The sequence below is a fragment of the Eleginops maclovinus genome, chromosome 20, assembly GCF_036324505.1.
Source record: "Eleginops maclovinus isolate JMC-PN-2008 ecotype Puerto Natales chromosome 20, JC_Emac_rtc_rv5, whole genome shotgun sequence".
In the NCBI taxonomy this organism is placed as follows: Eukaryota; Metazoa; Chordata; class Actinopteri; order Perciformes; family Eleginopidae; genus Eleginops; species Eleginops maclovinus.
The window spans coordinates 15776519-15793642 of record NC_086368.1 but is presented as its reverse complement, the minus strand read 5'-3'; the positions used below and the strand labels follow the sequence as shown (position 1 = coordinate 15793642).

Genomic DNA, 17124 nt, shown 5'->3' with positions numbered 1-17124 from the left:
TTATTGTTATTATTATTATTATTATTATTATTATTATTATTATTATTATTATTATTATTATTATTGTTATTATTATTATTATTATTATTATTATTATTATTATTATTATTATTACTATTATTATTATTATTATTATATTACTTCAGTAAAGGATTGCTTTTCATATGTAACTATGAAGTGTCCTTGCCTTGCCTTGCCTTACTACGAATATACCTTATAATACACAGTAGAATGTGTAGGTTATATTAAGCAGAAAATATTGAGCAGTTATTAAATAGTGCAAAACTTGAACCTTGTCAAAGTTAAATGAAATCTGTTTTAAAAAAAGATACAGGGAGTTTAGGTGTTCAATTAAGTTATTTTGAGTGTATATTTCTCCTTCCTTCTTTGTATTGAACTGTTGCACCTTAATTTCCCTCGGGATAAATAAAGCTTCTTGAATCTTGAATCTTGAATTACAGAAAGCAATGAGCCAGCATAATCCGATTTTTAAGTGAGGAAGTTTTTCAGAAGTTTTTGTTTTAACTTACAAATTGTAATTGGAAAAAAGAGAACCAATTTTGACCACAGGACTCCATATTAATAATGAGCCCCCTCTTCTGGCAGACATACTGAATGACATAAACACCAGTTTCAATGTGTTGTGAGTGGCCTATTCCCTCTCTCTGATTTCCTAATTGTCAATATACAAATCATATTTATTGTTGGTGGAAATATGTGGAAATGTATCCCACTTTTTTAGTCCATACGTACGATTTTTTTCCTAAGTTTTATCGTTTCAAGATGGAGAGCATTTTATTTCTTAAGCCTATCTATTCATGGCTGACGAACATTCATCAGTTGTGTCTGAAATAATAATACATTGTGAAGAGGATATTAAACACTTAACATGTGCTTATTATCAGTAGGTAGCAGGTAAATATGTGACAGAGCCACTCGCTGTCTTATGGGACAAACCAACTGTTTAATAAACGTTTAATTAAGGTGACTTTGACTTAAACCAGGGGTGTCCAAACTACGGCCCGGGGGCCAAATGTGGCCCGCAGACCATTTTGAATCAGCCCTCTGCAAATTCTAAAAGTATAATGCAATATGGCCCACAAATTAAACTTTTACTTGGCTTATATTGTACTTCTCAAATATATATGTTCAAATATATTAATGATCCCAATTTCAAATAAATTCAGTCATTTAGAATTGAAAACCTTTTCTAACAAATCTTAGTTGATAAAAAAAAAAAAAAAACTTATTTCTATAACAAGCTTGAAATGTAACCTTCATATTTACTTTTACTATTATATATTATAATCTGAGGCTACTGTTTTAAGGAATGAGCTGCCAACAAAATAAATGAAACCCTAAAGACAGACGGGATGTAGGCTGTATATTCCTTAAAGCGTTTTCAAGTATTGCGCATTATTCACCTACATTTGATTGATTTTGCTAGCTTATAACTTAACTTTTGAGACAATATTCACCTCTATAAGTGGCCCAGCTCTCCGTATATTTTTCTGTAGGTGGCCCTTGGTAAAAAAAGTTTGGACACCCCTGACTTAAACCGTCCAAGACAGTCGTATAACTGGCATGGTGCTCTCTAGTGGCCAACATCTGTAACGACATTAATAATCCAACCACTTTTCTATAATGTAAAATTTCTCTCAGGTCAGTAGGCAACAGACTGTCTGTTTAGGTCAAGCTGACTTAAAGGTAAAATGACCAAACACACATACAAGTTCCACGAAGTCAGCCATTCATCAGTATACCTTTATTCATCCCAAAGAGGGACAATTTGCATTTGTTACAACAAGAAAAGAGCCAAAGATATCTAAATATTACCCAAGAAGCATGAATAAAAAAATATTAGAGATACAAAAAACAGTAATTCCCTGCGAATGTAACTGTGTTATTCCAGTGGCTCTTTTCAAATGTATTGCATATCGCAAAATTGTGTCAATCGGTAAATTCTCTGCACATTTATTAATAATGTTAACTAAACTAAAATGTTAAGATGATTGTTCTCAGCAGTATAGTTGTCACGTATTAAGAGTTTCTATGTTACAACTGGAAGTGTATTTAGTTAAAAGCAATACTTCAATTTCAAATCACTTAAATACAAATGTAAAATATTGCAATAAAAACTTCACAAAAATGCTGTTTGTGATGCATAAAAACATATTTCTTGTTAGTTTGGTCAAGTTGGAAAAATTTGAAAAATGTAGATGGTTTCATTTTCTTTATTAATTAATTCTATGTATGTATTTTTGTATTGTGTGGTTTACGTTTTATTCTGTAAATAACCAAAGCTGTCAAATTAATGTTGTGGAGTAAAAAGTACGATATCTCCCTCTGAATCCTAAAGGATAAGAAGTGTAAAGAAGCAGGAAATAGAAATCTCAAATTAACTAGTACCTTACGTTTCTATTTCTAATTTTGTGGGGCGCTTGTTGTGTATGCTGGTGCACACCGATTTTAACATCAGTAACACATAAACTGGGAGCTGCATGTCGTGCTCCTTATTAGTTTAACTACTACCATAGCCTACTTTTGGTCTATAGTGGTGGAAGAACTACTAAAATATGTTTACTTAAATCAAAAAAGCAATAGCCTGCCACTGTTTAGAAATAATCTGTTTAAAATAAAAGTACTTCTTTAGAAATGTACTAAAGTAATACTTGAAAAGTCTTTACATAAAGTATCATTTTAGAAAAATGTTGTATACTATATTAATAGATTATATTTTGTGATGCAAAACTGATTACTAATGTGGCATCTGCTGCTTGTTAAGGTGAGGCCAATTTTAAATTTGATCTATGATATTATATTTCATATTAGTAATCTAATTCTGTAAAGTAACTAGTACTCTAGTAGAAAAAAGAAATAAAGTAGAATAAATGGAAAGGCAAGCATAGTAAATTAGTACATGCATCTAAACGTTGTTGTAAAAAGGCTACAGAAGCCTTAAGTAAACCACTGCCAACAATAGGCCTACACTGACTACTGCCATTAATAAGCCATTCATATTGCAGTCTGCTGCTGCTGCTGCTAATAATAATAATAATAATAATAATAATAATAATAATAATAATAATAATAATAATAATAATAATAATAATAATAATAATAATAATAATATTAGTTTGCATTGTGAATCACCATTGAACTGATACTTGGATTTTATTTGGAGGTTTGAAAAAGTAAAATAAGAGAAAGCTTAACAATGAAACATAAAAACGGACCTTAACACATGATTGGACATTCCACGGCGCTGCCCGGTGCCAAATATCAAGCGCTCCTCTGTGTACCTGAACCTCCCCTCCACTATTTGACGTGGCTGAGGTCAGCTCGTATAGCAGCACGCTGTGTACCTGCTGCTGCTGATAATAGGTCAACGCGGTGCAGATGAGACGGACATGCGTTTAGTTTATGTCTTCAACTCTCACTTATATTAGTCTGTCTCACTGCCGGAGTTGGAGGAGTTCATGATTATATTTGTATCCGATCTGTACCTGAGCACCTTTGGGGACAAATTGCTCCAACACCGGCAGAGCTCCAGGGGGAATGCACATAAACAACGACACCTTCCTCCGTAAACACGCCAAAAAAGACAACATCATTTTGTCACCATGGAGGGCTTAAATGTTTCCAGTCTTTCGTCAAACCGTAGGCCATCTGTTGGGGCATGTTTACCCGAAAATGCCCCTGTTTTTGGAAAAGCTCCGTCCCAGGTGACCGTGAAAAGACAAGCAGTGAAGAGACACCACCACAAACACAACCTGAAACACAGGTACGAGTTTCTGGAGACCCTGGGGAAAGGAACCTACGGCAAAGTGAAGAAAGCCAAGGAACGATCCGGGAGACTGGTAAGGACTCATTCTGTTATTTATTACAAGTTGACATAGTTTTCTTGATGTTCTACAGTATTGAAGTCTGTTCTTACTCTGCTGTCCCATTAGCCATATGTTGTTTAGCGATAGAGAGCTATAATGTCTGCACACATAATATGGATTTTAATTGTTAAAGGCTGGCTTCCAGTCACTCCTTATAAATAATTACAAACTAATAAAGTAGGTTTACTTTGTCTACTGCTGATCTTTGTAAGTTGACAAACCAGCTAATGTTTGCCCTAAGACTTCATAGTGTTTGTTTTAGGGGGGCTGCTCTTACTTTTCTCATAGTTTTTCTAAAAGCTGCATCCAGTCCTTGGTTCTGATTAGATCACTGAATAAATTGCAACCCTTATACTAATCTTAACTTTTTATTCTTACCAACTGTATCAGTGGATACCAACACGCCTGGTTGACACTCTGTTTGTACTATGCAATGTTAGTCATTTGTTTAAAATAAAAACAAATGATTAACCTCGTAGTAATAATAATAATAATAATAATAATAATAATAATAATAATTAAAATAATGAAGTTATTAAGTAGTAAAATAATTATTTTCCCATTATGATACCACATAGATGGCCCTGTGTCTGGGACAAACCTATGTACAAGTTATTTGTGACGTATTAAAGCAGATCGTTTGAAATCAAATCAATATGTGTGTGTAAAATCATCCTGTAACGCTGTCACTGCACAAGAAGTCACCTCCCTTTGGCCCCCCTTTGGCATTAAGAGAATAAAGGAAAGGCGTTTTGTTGGAAAGGTTGAGTGACTTTGTTTCAGCAATTTAAACAGGAAAGTTAGGTAACTTTCTTTTTGTGATAAAGCTTGCTGGGGAAGCTGCTACTAACAGTTTAGGTGAATTCCAGTTCCCTGTGACCTCAGGGGAAATGGGAGGAATTTAAAACAGACTCCAAAGAAATAACCCTGAGACACTGAGAGGAGTTAGCAAACAAATGGAAAAGCCTTTTTTGTTGAAAGGTAAAACCAATTATATAGTGTATCCCAATTAGAACATTATTTATATATTCATTGAGTCATATACCCACTTATATGAATAATGGTAGATTAAACCTTAGTAACTCAATGCAATACAATTTAAATGCATATGGACACAAAGAGAAAATTACGACCTTTCTAAAGTAGTTTCACAAAAACGAAATACTTCATGAAGGTTTACTGCAGGGCTTCTGCTTTTAACCGCAATTGGTTTCACAAGTTATACTTTATAAACTGGCAACCGAGTGTGCATGTACGTAATACAATACGTTCTTCTATCAATAATTTACCATTTGTTCGATCTTTTTTGTTCTTGTTTCCATAGTGTAGTGTATCCAATATTTAATAAGGAAATGCAAATTGAAGGCAAATTATTGAACACAAAAAGCACACCTTTAACAGAGGGCATAGTGACTCATCAAAAAACCAAAACAGATACTTGGCCTGGAAATGAAGTGTGTTGGCCAGCAAATTGGGCTCAGCTGCCAGGTGATGTTTACAAGAAATGCTCTGCGTTAAAGGATCATGAGAGAAAGCGCTTCAGTCAAGGAAGTTAGTCAGGAATTCCCCCTTTTGTACCTGCAGTAAACAGGTAGTGATACAGGTTCAGCCTTGTCTACAAACAAATCTCTGCTTTGACAAGACTTCCCGCTACTGATGCACTTTATTTTTTATAGTATACGAGTTCCCTGAAGGCAGCTACCTTTTTATAGTCATCCCTGAAACCCATGTTCAGACATCAAAATACTGATTAGCCCAAATGTATGTTTTGAGTTCAGTACTTCTCAAACAGTAGTAAACATAGAAGGGATAAACATTCATTTGCTTTGTTTTTAGCCACCTACCTTTTCGTTTTGACAACACAATGGACAACGATATGTAATTTGAGACAGGGAGGGACACAACACAAAGGGTGGCTTCATCTTGCGTGCGTTGCAGCACTACAGCTGTTCCCATTATCTACATGCATGATTTAATTACATAACCCACTTAGGTTGGAAGTTTCAACACACATCACTGCGTGACATGTATTCTAAATGTACATCTGTTAGCAAACAGTTCTTTAGGGTTGCACAAGGTATTTATAAATCTATGACTGAGGTTAAGGGCAAAGTCTCTTCTAAGTCTTCAGTGGCAACTAGCTAGTTTCAAAATAGTTGTTTATTCAATTTTAAATATTTTATCAAGAAAATAAGCAAGTAAATGCCTATGGAAAAATGTAAAGCAGTAGCGAGTAAATCAAAAATAGGGCTGCAATACATGGATAGCATTATCAAATCTTGGTCTTCCCCAAAATCACAAATTCAAAGAAAATCAGCAAATTGAGAACCAGGAATATATAGGGGAAAAAGTACATGAATAACTGGAAAGGATATATTACATTGAACTGTCAATACTTTGTAAACTAAAGTATGTTATGTATGTGTGCACACATTGGCAAATGTGTTTTTGTTTCAAAGTTAACTTTTAATGTTAATGCAGTATTAGGTCAGTCAGAGATATTCAATAAAGGGTACATAACTAAGCCTAGTCATTATTTTGGTTTATATTGAAAGGGGTTTCGTTATTTGGGGAATACTGTTATTGTGAAATGCAATGTGTCAGTGCAGATGTTACATGTTACTTTTTTTGCTCTTCATTTAAATATAATCATATATATCCACAAGCTAACGCTAGCCTTGCCAGTTGGCTCAATTGGCTAGGCTACAGCTACATCTTAAAGTGTTGTTGAAGTGCGAAAAATATGGGTTTATTAGTACAGGAACTCGCATTTTTAGACCTTAGTGCCTATTGCGTGTAAAAAGCTGACCGTTACAAAGACTGCACACACAGGGATAAACGCACAGCAGTGTGAACTCATCATGAGTGTGAGTCAAGCCCGTCTGACAGTTATTCAAACAAAAGAAGGAAACCACGGTTCCCAGAATCAGGGAAAAAGCTCTGGTCTGTGAACACCGTGCTGACCTGGAGGAGCGCCGAGGCCAGACGGTGACTCATGACGGGAGACAGTTGTGTGTTGGGACTGATATGACAAGTCGCTGCTTTACTCACTTCCTTCGTGTCTATAACCTCAGGGGTTTGAAAGGAGAGAAAACAGGACACCCCACCACTGCTACCCTGGTGCCTCATGACACCCTTCAGTGTCGGGGTAGTCTGATGACGCACTCAGTGCACAGAGGAATCTCCGGCATCTGGGCTTCAAACACAACATGAAGACATACAGACATTTCAAAAGCTCCCAAACAGATACTATTCAGATTGAAATGTCTTTATTCTTCTGTGAGTCTCACAGACGTAACAGCAGACAAAAGATTTCATTACAGCAGACAATGGTTGACCCGGTGTTCCCTCTGCCTCGTTGGAAACAACATAGCAAAGTTTACGGCTCACTGCCCATTGTTCCTCCCACAAGAGAACAAACCTCAGATGGAAGGCTATTCTTATTGAAGGCAGAATGATTAGGAATTCTTTAAAAAACAATTTATAATATATATGTTTTGAGTCTACCTATATTAAAAACATGTCAAACCGCTGCGAAATCCTAAGCGAGCATCCAAGAGTGCTACCAGATACGCGAATCTGGGGATACAATACGAATCATGATTCAGGATGTACATTTACTATATTGCGATATTAGGCAAGGTGATATAATGTGACAGTGTATTTTTGAGGGAATTATTTTAAAGAAAAAGGGAAATTTGCATGCCTCACAGTTGCTGTAACAACCAGTATCGCAGCACTACTTTGACTGCAGTCCGAGTGGCTGTCTTAGATATATAAATATTTTTAAGAATGTATACTTCCTGCCGAAACATAATATTTGCAATGCTCAACAGTATTCTTCCTAATGTAAATTTGGATTCAATATCAGTGAAACACACCCTTGTACATTTCAGTATGCTCACCAGTTTTGCTGCTGCAGCCTCACTCGTCTGGTTTGACAAGTATCTCACGGAGGCTAATGTTGACAAACCATTAAAAACAATCATTGCTGTACTACAAAGACTGTTTACTGTTTTTATGACTGTAAAATGTTATTGAATATTCTCTAAAAGATTATTTTTACAAAAGTGATATTGACTCCAAAGTTAAATAGATTAATTTTCTCTCCTTCTTTGTCCAGGTTGCCATAAAGTCGATCAGAAAGGATAAGATCAAAGATGAGCAAGACCTGGTTAACATTCGTAGAGAAATTGAGATCATGTCGTCACTCTGCCACCCGCACATCATCACCATATATGAAGGTAAAGCATTTAAAATGTTATGCTTTTTATGTGTTGTTTCATCGTTTACATCGTGACTGAATCTCCAGCATGCAGTGTGAAAAGTGATACCTGAAAAGTTATCTCTCAAATAGTCTTTGTTTGAGATTCAGAGTTTGGTCACGCAAGTCTTTTGTGCGGAAGATGCTACGTTACATAAGGGTTTATACCCCATCAGTGCTGCAGGATAATGTGCAGGCCTTGTGTCTTCCAGTGCCTCTCACGCCTGATCAGATAGTCATCATTCAGTGTTTGTCCACTTCAGTGCATTTTTGATTACAATACAATCCTCATGGGGCCCTGTTTATCCTAAGCGGAGGAGTGAAACCGGGGCTAAAGGAAGTTCTGTAGTTGGTTTTCAATGCGTCCTTAATTGAACAGGTTGCATAAAGTTTCTGTTTTTACTGCACAGTTCCATTTGGGTGATTGGTTTTGTATGGAATCCTAAATAAAAGGTGTTTTCATGTTTTTTCTCTTTCAGTATTTGAGAACAAAGACAAAATTGTGATAGTGATGGAGTATGCCAGCCGGGGAGACCTGTACGACTACATCTGTGACAAGAGGAGCATCTCTGAACGGGAGGCCAGGAGCTTCTTCAGACAGATTGTATCTGCTGTGCACTACTGCCATCAGGTATGGCAGTCTCTCCTTATCCAGTGCTTTTATACGGAGCACATCATTTTCTTTTATAGAAAGATGCAATCACGGGAAAGTTTAGATTTTTTTTTTTTTTAGATATGTTATCTATGGTATTAGTATCTCAGTTCCCTTCATGCATGGCTGCCACAGTACGTCAAAGCTGATGACGCAGAACTCCTTTCAGACAAGCTGCTCCGCTCGTTGTTTTTTCCAGGGCAGCGGCACCCCCTAAGTTATATAATGGGCATTATTCAGTGTGCGCCTGCTGATCTGCACAGTAAGGCTTTGAGAACGATGCAGGGGGAAATTAACAGTTTGTCTGCAGAGAGCTAGCGTCAGGGCTAAAGGCCAACTGTCTCAACACACACAACATGCACGGTCTGACACTCTTAATGAGGATATGATGGAACAGAAGGGTTACACAGACACAGACAATCAGTTGTGGCTGTTTTTACAACGCACTATATTATATTGTAGCAGTTCAGCACTTAGCAGAGCTTTTACAGGTTTGCTAGGCAGCATTTACAGAGTTAATTGCCCTGTCATATTTGGTGGTAATCATCTGTCTCATTTTATTGAGTGCTGATGACATCTTGCTAAATATTTAATTTTCCATATTGCTTTCAACATTGATTGAATATAACCATCCAAACCCTTTTTTTTATTATTATTATTATGGCAAAGTGATGAATCCTAAAGTATTACACCCAATAGTTTCTTAATGACTGCATCTTAACAATCACTGAATGCTCCGAACATAATGTATCCGTTGCTACAAGCAGCAGAAGAAGTTGACCTGCATGTTCGACAGCAACACATTCAGACTGTGCTCGAGTCAAAGGCATGCCCCCCTGCAGAGCGGAGGACAATGAAGCACAACTGATGTACCAGAAAAAAAATCTTAGAAAAAAATGTGTTCTGTCCCAGTAATGACTGAACCTTTTTATATGAAAAAATCCACCTCCAGTAAACTGATGCGTAATGGCCAGGGTGGAGACATTATCATTTAAAAAATATTGTTACGCAAAAAACTGATTTTTTCCCCCCCTCTCCTCCCTCTCAGAATGGAATAGTACATCGAGACCTGAAACTGGAGAATATTTTACTAGATGGCAACGGCAACGTGAAGGTATGTGTATGGGACAAGTTCCAACAAACACAACTACACATGTACACACACAGGGCTCAAGGGTATAAAGGTTTGCAGTGTTAGGTTATATCATTTTGTGCAAATTTGGATTATATATGACAGCAGATGCTGCTTGGTGATAAAAAGGACGTGTAATATCCACTGTATGATAATATGTTACAAGATTTCATTACTTCTTGCCCAATTCTTTGTTTATTGTTTGTTTTGTTGATTTTGGCCAATTAATTACACAAATGTGTGGGTTGTTGGGGAAAGGAGGCAGAGCATAACCAAAGGAACAGAAATTATTAGTGGAACTGGATAATTAACAGAATTTTATCAGTTTTGATATGTCATTTATTAATATCACATTATCTTCATACTCTGATCTAATCAAGAGACGACAGGTCAGACGGCTTCTCAGGTTAATGTGTACTTCTTGTTGTCACAGATCGCAGACTTTGGCCTGTCCAACCTCTACCACAGTGATGAGTTCCTCCAAACCTTCTGCGGCAGCCCTCTGTACGCTTCCCCGGAGATCGTCAATGGACGACCTTACCATGGGCCGGAGGTGGACACGTGGTCTCTTGGTGTGCTATTGTACACTATGGTTCATGGCACCATGCCATTTGATGGGAACAACCACAAGGCATTGGTCCAACAGATCAGCACTGGAAACTATCGTAAACCCAGCAACCCCTCTGGTGAATCTTTCATCTCAACTTTTTATCCTAGTCATGTTCTGGATTCAAATGGAAAAATTAACATGTTTTTCTCTCTATTGCTCTTCCTCTCAGATGCATGTGGGCTAATACGTTGGATGCTAATGGTAAATCCCGAGCGCAGGGCCACAATAGAAGAGATTGCAGGACACTGGTGGCTTAACTGGGGCTACCAGCAGCCAATACTGGCCGAAACAAAGAGCAGTCCAGTAGAGCAGACCCCTTCACCAGCCTCCCCCTCCACATCACACCCTGCTGGGCTGGCTAGCATTGCTAGTTGGCTGCGCCGTACATCCAGACCTTTACTGGAGAATGGCTCAAAGATGCGCTGCCTGCTCCGCTCGCCGGGCGGAGGAGGGGATGTAGTCCGGCAGCGCTCTCTGCGAAGGTCACGAAAAGAAAACAATGTCTCCCAGACCATTCATGAAGTAAGCACAGACAGTCGCCCCTATAAGGGTATTTTAAAGAGACGCAACAGTGTGAAACAGAAGGCTCTGAGTGAAACCCCTGCTGTAAGTCCAGTGGAGCCACAGAACATTTTGGGTGATGCAACACCAGATAATGCTCCTTCAGCTGCACCGCTGCCACGCAAAGGTATCCTAAAGAAGCCCACAGAGCACGAGTCTGGGTACTACTCCTCCTCTCCTGACAACAGTGACTCTGGCTGGGCACCACAAACTAAAGAGTGCCCGTCAGCACCAACCCATAGGAAAGGCATCTTGAAGCGCAATGGAAAGTTCTCCTCCGGCAGGCTGCAGGAGTTTGGCTCTCTGGACCAGCTGGCAGCTTCTTTACCATGCACAGGCGCCAGGTCGAGGCCGAGTGGCGGCATCAGCGAGGACAGCATTCTATCTTCCGAGTCCTTCGACCAGCTGGATCTGCCAGACCATGTACGACACCCAGCACAAGTGGAAAAACCAGCCAAGCCTAGCTTGAGAGGATGTGTTTCTGCTGACAACCTGCTGGATATCAAAGAAGACAGGATGCTGGGGGCCGGGTCGCTGAGGCCCTGGAACTGCTACGAGTCTGGTGTGGCTGACAGTGCCTTTTCTATCACAGACTGCGATAATGTTACAGAGGCTTACAAGCAGGCCATGGTTACACGAGGCTCTGCAGCAAGCTGAAGTCCAGTTATTTTTGAAGAACAATGACTTAAGACTGGTTTTTCTGAAGTTTTGACAAACTCTTAACTACTGAAGACTCAAAAGCCAAAGTGCATTAGGTGAAATTACTGATAATGATCAGCTAACTTCAGGGATTTTCACAGTACCAAAAACACAATGGGATTCTTGTTAAACATCAGATTGTATTTCATAAGGTGATTGTGGCATGTCATTTGAGTAAAACCGGCAAAAATAACCAGATGGCACAGTATTTTCAATGCTGCTTTTAAAAGTGTCCATTTCAAAGATCCTCAGTGAAAGAAGCTGCTGTGGGTCAACAACTCTGGTCTTTTATATCAAAAAGTAACACTGTTAAACCTTTTGCTCAGTGAAAATTGACTTAAATACTGACATTTCCAGTCAGCGGTTGTTTGAATGTGCTTAAGCCACAGAGTGAGTGTCTTTTACTGTCCAAAGGACAGTTTGATAAAAGTGTTTACAACTTAACAGCTGATTATCTGTCAAAATTAATTTTATCGAGGATAAAAGCAATAATGACCAGATTTAATGCTAGGATGGGTATTTTACAGCTTTAACTGTGCTTTAGGAATGGGGAAATTACATTTCATAGATACCAAAGAGGAAATTTGATATGTCATTTGACTTATTTTTCTTTATCTTTATTCAAAGCAACAGCAAAAAGTTCCCAGAGGAACGTTTATTTGTAACGGGGACTTCAGCTCTCAAAGAGCCTTTTTAAAAAATTGTTTTCATTTTCTCTTGAAATGATTTGTTTCAAGTTTGGATAATACTTGAATGATAATCATGAAGCATATGACTCACGTTGAGCATAACCAGTTGAACCTGCTTTTGCTCCTGAGCACAACATCACCATTTACTAGGTCGCAGTTTCACAGGAAAGGTTGGACTCATTGAAAGCATTGACGTGTGTTGGAAAGCGAACCACAAACCCCAGCTCTCTCCTCTATGCTGTGTAAAATGTATAACTTTAACTGAATGTTCAAGGTCAGTCATGGAGCTCAGGTGTATGCATTTTTAATTTTTAATATCTGGACACGAGAGGTGGTACAGTATTTCACAAAGCCGGATTAGAAGTTTAGCCTTTAACTGAAAATGCTGTTTCCAAAGTAAAATTGTGAGTGATAAATGCTAACGAGGATCATTATGTGCTATCTTCCACCTCCTGCTTTATGAATGACCTCCTGGTAATCAGAGAAAACGGTTTTGTTTCTTTCCATATGAAATGTCACGCTGCAAACTGGAGTTGCTTAATTAGATTGGTTTGCTGGGATTAAATTAGAACATAAAGCCAGGCCTGGAACATTTCCACACTTTATCAGACCATGGAAACCTTATGCATACAATGTATTTATCAGCTATAATTGAAGTATTAAGTTATTGTATAATAAGTTGCACAAGGCAGTACCCAGTTGCCGCAAAGCCATGCTTTTGTGTAGGAACTGGAATGGTAAAATGTGTATATTTTCAGTTATTTATGGTTATTTTTTTGCCAAACTAAGAATCTGATCAGGAATGTAAAGTCTATACAAATATAAACTAGCAATTGCCTTATTGCAACTGGAAGTTCTTGTCATTCCTTTCTATTATGCCACAGAAATTCTTGAAGTGTGACAGACGGGTCTAAAATGGTATCTTTTATATTTTTGTACAATATATAAAGTGCATGTGGGCATTTCATTGCTGTTTTTCTCTCCCCCCTTGACCCAGAAGTTGCAGGTTCTGTTAATATTATTTTCTTTAACAGAAACAAACCCTGTTTGCCAAAGTTACTGGGCTTATCGTTTATATGACTGTGTGATATGCCAGGCTGTTATGCCTGGGATGATCAAACCAATAAAAAATTTGAGAACTTGATTGCTGGTCATTGTCTTTAGTGACCCACATGCAAATGTTTTATAACATATTTTATGTTGCCGAATATTGATAAAGCCACAAGGGTATTCAATACTGTTGAAAAAATGCTTTAAACAACATGTATTCAAAATCATTTGAACTGTGCAGATATGATAATGACATTACATTTGCAATGAATCAAGATAAATGCTAAATACATATAGGAAAAATCGGTATAACATTTACAATGTGCAAACATTGCTATTAGGATTTAGTGCAGTTCAACTATCAATATCAAACAAAAGTAATGCATCACAAATAATTTCCTATCTTTGATGGTGCTTTAGTAATTGTACATTCTTTAATACAAGCAGCAATAGGACAGACATTTAAAACAAATCTCAAACTGTAAAAGAAGAAGGAACTTTCAAAGAACTAAGAATGAAAAGAAATGGCATTTAAAAACAATTCTCTTGATATTTAGGCTCTTACATGCACATGTACATGCGTCTATGATCCATTTTAGTTATTTCAGGGAGGAGTGTTCGAGATTGATTTCCTGGGGAGAAGTAACTGGAGTAAGTACAGCATCCCGAAAGTTAGCAGGGGTGTAGCTGATCTCTGAGCTGTTTTCTCCTGATCTGCCAACACTAGAAGGCAGGCTGGGCTCCAACACACTCCGTAGTTGCTCATTGCAGAGAAGGACAGGGCTCTGTTCGTGGTCAGGCAAAGAAAACAAGCATAAATTCATCAGTGGGTCATGGACAGACTTCATTTTCTATGGAGCTTGACTAATAATCCATGTACATGAATACTGACTAATACTCTTCTCAAGAAATGTCAAACATTTGATTTGTATTTTTCCCAATACACTGTTATTTTAACCGAGTGATTTCGAAAATGATAATGAACATTCCCCGAAATGTTGACAATAGGGCAAAGTCAAAAAATATATTATCTACAAATGTCAGTTAAATATTACCCTTACCAGATCAATGACCAAAAGGTTGGCCAAAAACGTCATCACCGAATCAGAGGAGACCGCTAACTGAAGCCTCTGTGTGGCAATGCTCACACATGCACATGCAACAGTGGAGGGATAGAACACTGAAAACCTGCCGTCTAAAGAAAAGAGAGGAAGATGACTTGCCTTGAAATTAAAACGAATCACACTTAAATGACTAACTATGATGGGAAATTGTCGTTCACTTGAAGTACTCTTAAACTATTGCAGCAGGTGCTAAATAGGCAAGGCTAGCAGTTGACATTCAAACAGATGCCACCATTGTAGACACACCCTGATGGACAAAAGCAGACAAAACCTTATAATGTGATTGAATATCCTGATTGCTTCAGGCAGGAGATACACTGAGACAAAACATTGGACATTCAATCCATGCTCAGACTTAAGATTCAGTCTTAATTGTATGCGCTGTAACGCCATAGTTGTCTAAAACAGCACTAAACTGACTGTATTCTTGTGACCTGTTGCCTCGGGCAGCACCACAGAGATTTGTGGGAATGATCCAGCTGAATAGTTGGACGCTGGTCTTTAACAGCAGACAATACAGGATTACACAAACTCAGCTCTTTGTCTCCAAAATGAACTGCTGACACATCGTAATCAAAGTTATGGCTGCTTTGTGTCCATTGTCCACAGTGTGGAAAGTATTTTCTTTCACTGTTATATTAAATGCTCACTTACATTTTTTTATAACTGATTGTATGACAAGGGATATAAAATCCCGCTTTTATTGGGCACATAAATAATCGAACAGATAAATGCTGTATATATAATTTGTTTGTATGGTAAAATATTTGAATCCACTGCTGATGTATATTGTCTTCTAGTGTACTTTATTTAGGAACAAAGCATCTTGAGTTCGATATGGAACTTACCAGTGACTGACAGAGCAATGTAGGAGTGAACATGCCTGCGCATGTTAGGAAAGTGGTGGGGCTGAACAAAGGGGAGAGCGTGAAGGACTGGCTCCAGGAAGTCAGAGGGCACTACTGACGCCAGACACCAGTCTAACCTGGACACGACTTCCATCTCCCACTGCTGAAACACACACACACACACACACACACACACACACACACACACACACACACACACACACACACCTCTATAAAACATTACACAATTAAAATCCCCCTGCATGAAACCCTGAAATTCTGAGCCCTTAAGACAAAGCTACGTCTAAGGGAATTCCACTGGAGGGGAAATGAGTTGTTTGAAATGAGTTGATTATTGGTTAAATTGGATCCGCAATAGTTTCTATTAAGGTAGATACTATTGTTTCTGGAGCCCATTCATAAAAATATACCGCATCAATCATTTTTACAATATATGAACTTATCGCACGATACATGGACATGACCCTGATCGTTTGTGTCATATGTTTGGCACTTTCTTCCAAATTCAATAACTGAATATTATTATGAAAAGTTAATTGCCCTTTGAAAGAGTATGGCAATGTTACACCACACCACAATGATGATATAAAATATATATCGTCCAACAAATCTAGTTATTGGGACAGGCCTCTTTTGGATTTGGTCCCAATGATTGGTAAGGCCTGAATATTTATTGAAGCCCATTAATCATTGGTGGTTAATTTAGTTGTGACTTACATTGTTAATGGGTACATGTACAGTAGAAATGAGTGAATACAGAAGTGAAAAATCCCAGTTCTATTGTGCCTAACACAATGTGTAATTTATGTGAATATATAGTTACCAGGATGTCTGAAACTGAAATGGAGTTTTGTGTGTAGATGCTAAGCGTGCTGGGCGTCAGGTGGACAGTCTCTCTCATTTTGGAGGCCAGCAACATGCAAACAGACCCAAAAAGCTGCAGGTTGGACTTTTCAATGGCGAACCAGCTCAGGCAACAGTCCAGGTAAAACACAGCCAGCGGAAAGATCTCCTCTTCACATTTCTGCTCCTCACACACCTACAAAACACACATATGCTGCTTTTTAAATAAGCTATGAGAGATTTAACACTTTAACTTTTTTTGATTGATTTGAGGATACAAGTACAGACGTTCCTGATAGGAAATTACAAAATCTACATCACTCATGATGTGCATTTTTGATTGTGCAAATGTATTCAAGCAGGGAACAGGATGATAACTCCTGAGGTACTGTAAAACAAAGCCATCATTGAAACTGTGCTTTTATGGTTCAGGGAGAATAATGCTAAAAAAAACATTAAGAATTTTAGATAGGCCTACACTTGAATTTTCCTGAGTGATTTGCACACCTGAAGCATCCAGACTGTCAGTATCCTCCGCATGTAGGGCTCGATGTCTGTCTGCACCTTGCCATAGTGCGGAGGCAACGGGCAGCTCTTCTCTAAGGCCGTCAGGTTGTGCAGGGTTCTCGGGTCGCAGGTCACGGGATGGTCGCTGACCGCCCGGACAACCACATCACACTTCGTATCACACGCATTTATACCTGTGGAACCACTTTGAAGCTGTCCGTCCTCACAAAGGTCCAT

The 17124-nt window shown here is 38.2% G+C and overlaps 2 protein-coding genes across 2 annotated transcripts; one reads left to right on the top strand and one right to left on the bottom strand.

Annotated features, from left to right (window-relative positions):
- Positions 1-3357: 3357 nt before the first annotated feature.
- Positions 3358-13638, top strand: nuak2 (NUAK family, SNF1-like kinase, 2). Its single transcript, XM_063910291.1, is given in 7 exon segments — positions 3358-3860; positions 8011-8131; positions 8631-8782; positions 9852-9917; positions 10369-10621; positions 10715-11742; positions 11745-13638. Coding segments are annotated over 7 exon segments (1893 nt in total). The 5' UTR covers positions 3358-3623; the 3' UTR covers positions 11781-13638.
- Positions 13639-13783: 145 nt separating this feature from the next.
- ccnd3 (cyclin D3) lies at positions 13784-17124 on the bottom strand. The gene is made up of 5 exons (XM_063911881.1): positions 16888-17124; positions 16361-16576; positions 15517-15679; positions 14606-14739; positions 13784-14329 (listed from the first exon to the last, which is right to left on the bottom strand). The coding sequence occupies exons 1-5, from the start codon at positions 17122-17124 to the stop codon at positions 14144-14146; spliced, it is 936 nt and encodes a 311-aa protein (XP_063767951.1). The 3' UTR covers positions 13784-14143.

Excerpts from the sequence above, each read along its gene's own strand:
- ccnd3 (XM_063911881.1), bottom strand. The coding sequence starts at position 17,124 with ATGGACCTTTGTGAGGACGGACAGCTTCAAAGTGGTTCCACAGGTATA. Across the intron at positions 16,577-16,887 it reads TGACAGTCTGGATGCTTCAG|GTGTGTGAGGAGCAGAAATG; the intron begins GTGTGCAAATCA and ends TGTGTTTTGTAG. Across the intron at positions 15,680-16,360 it reads TTTCAGTTTCAGACATCCTG|CAGTGGGAGATGGAAGTCGT; the intron begins GTAACTATATAT and ends TGTGTGTTTCAG.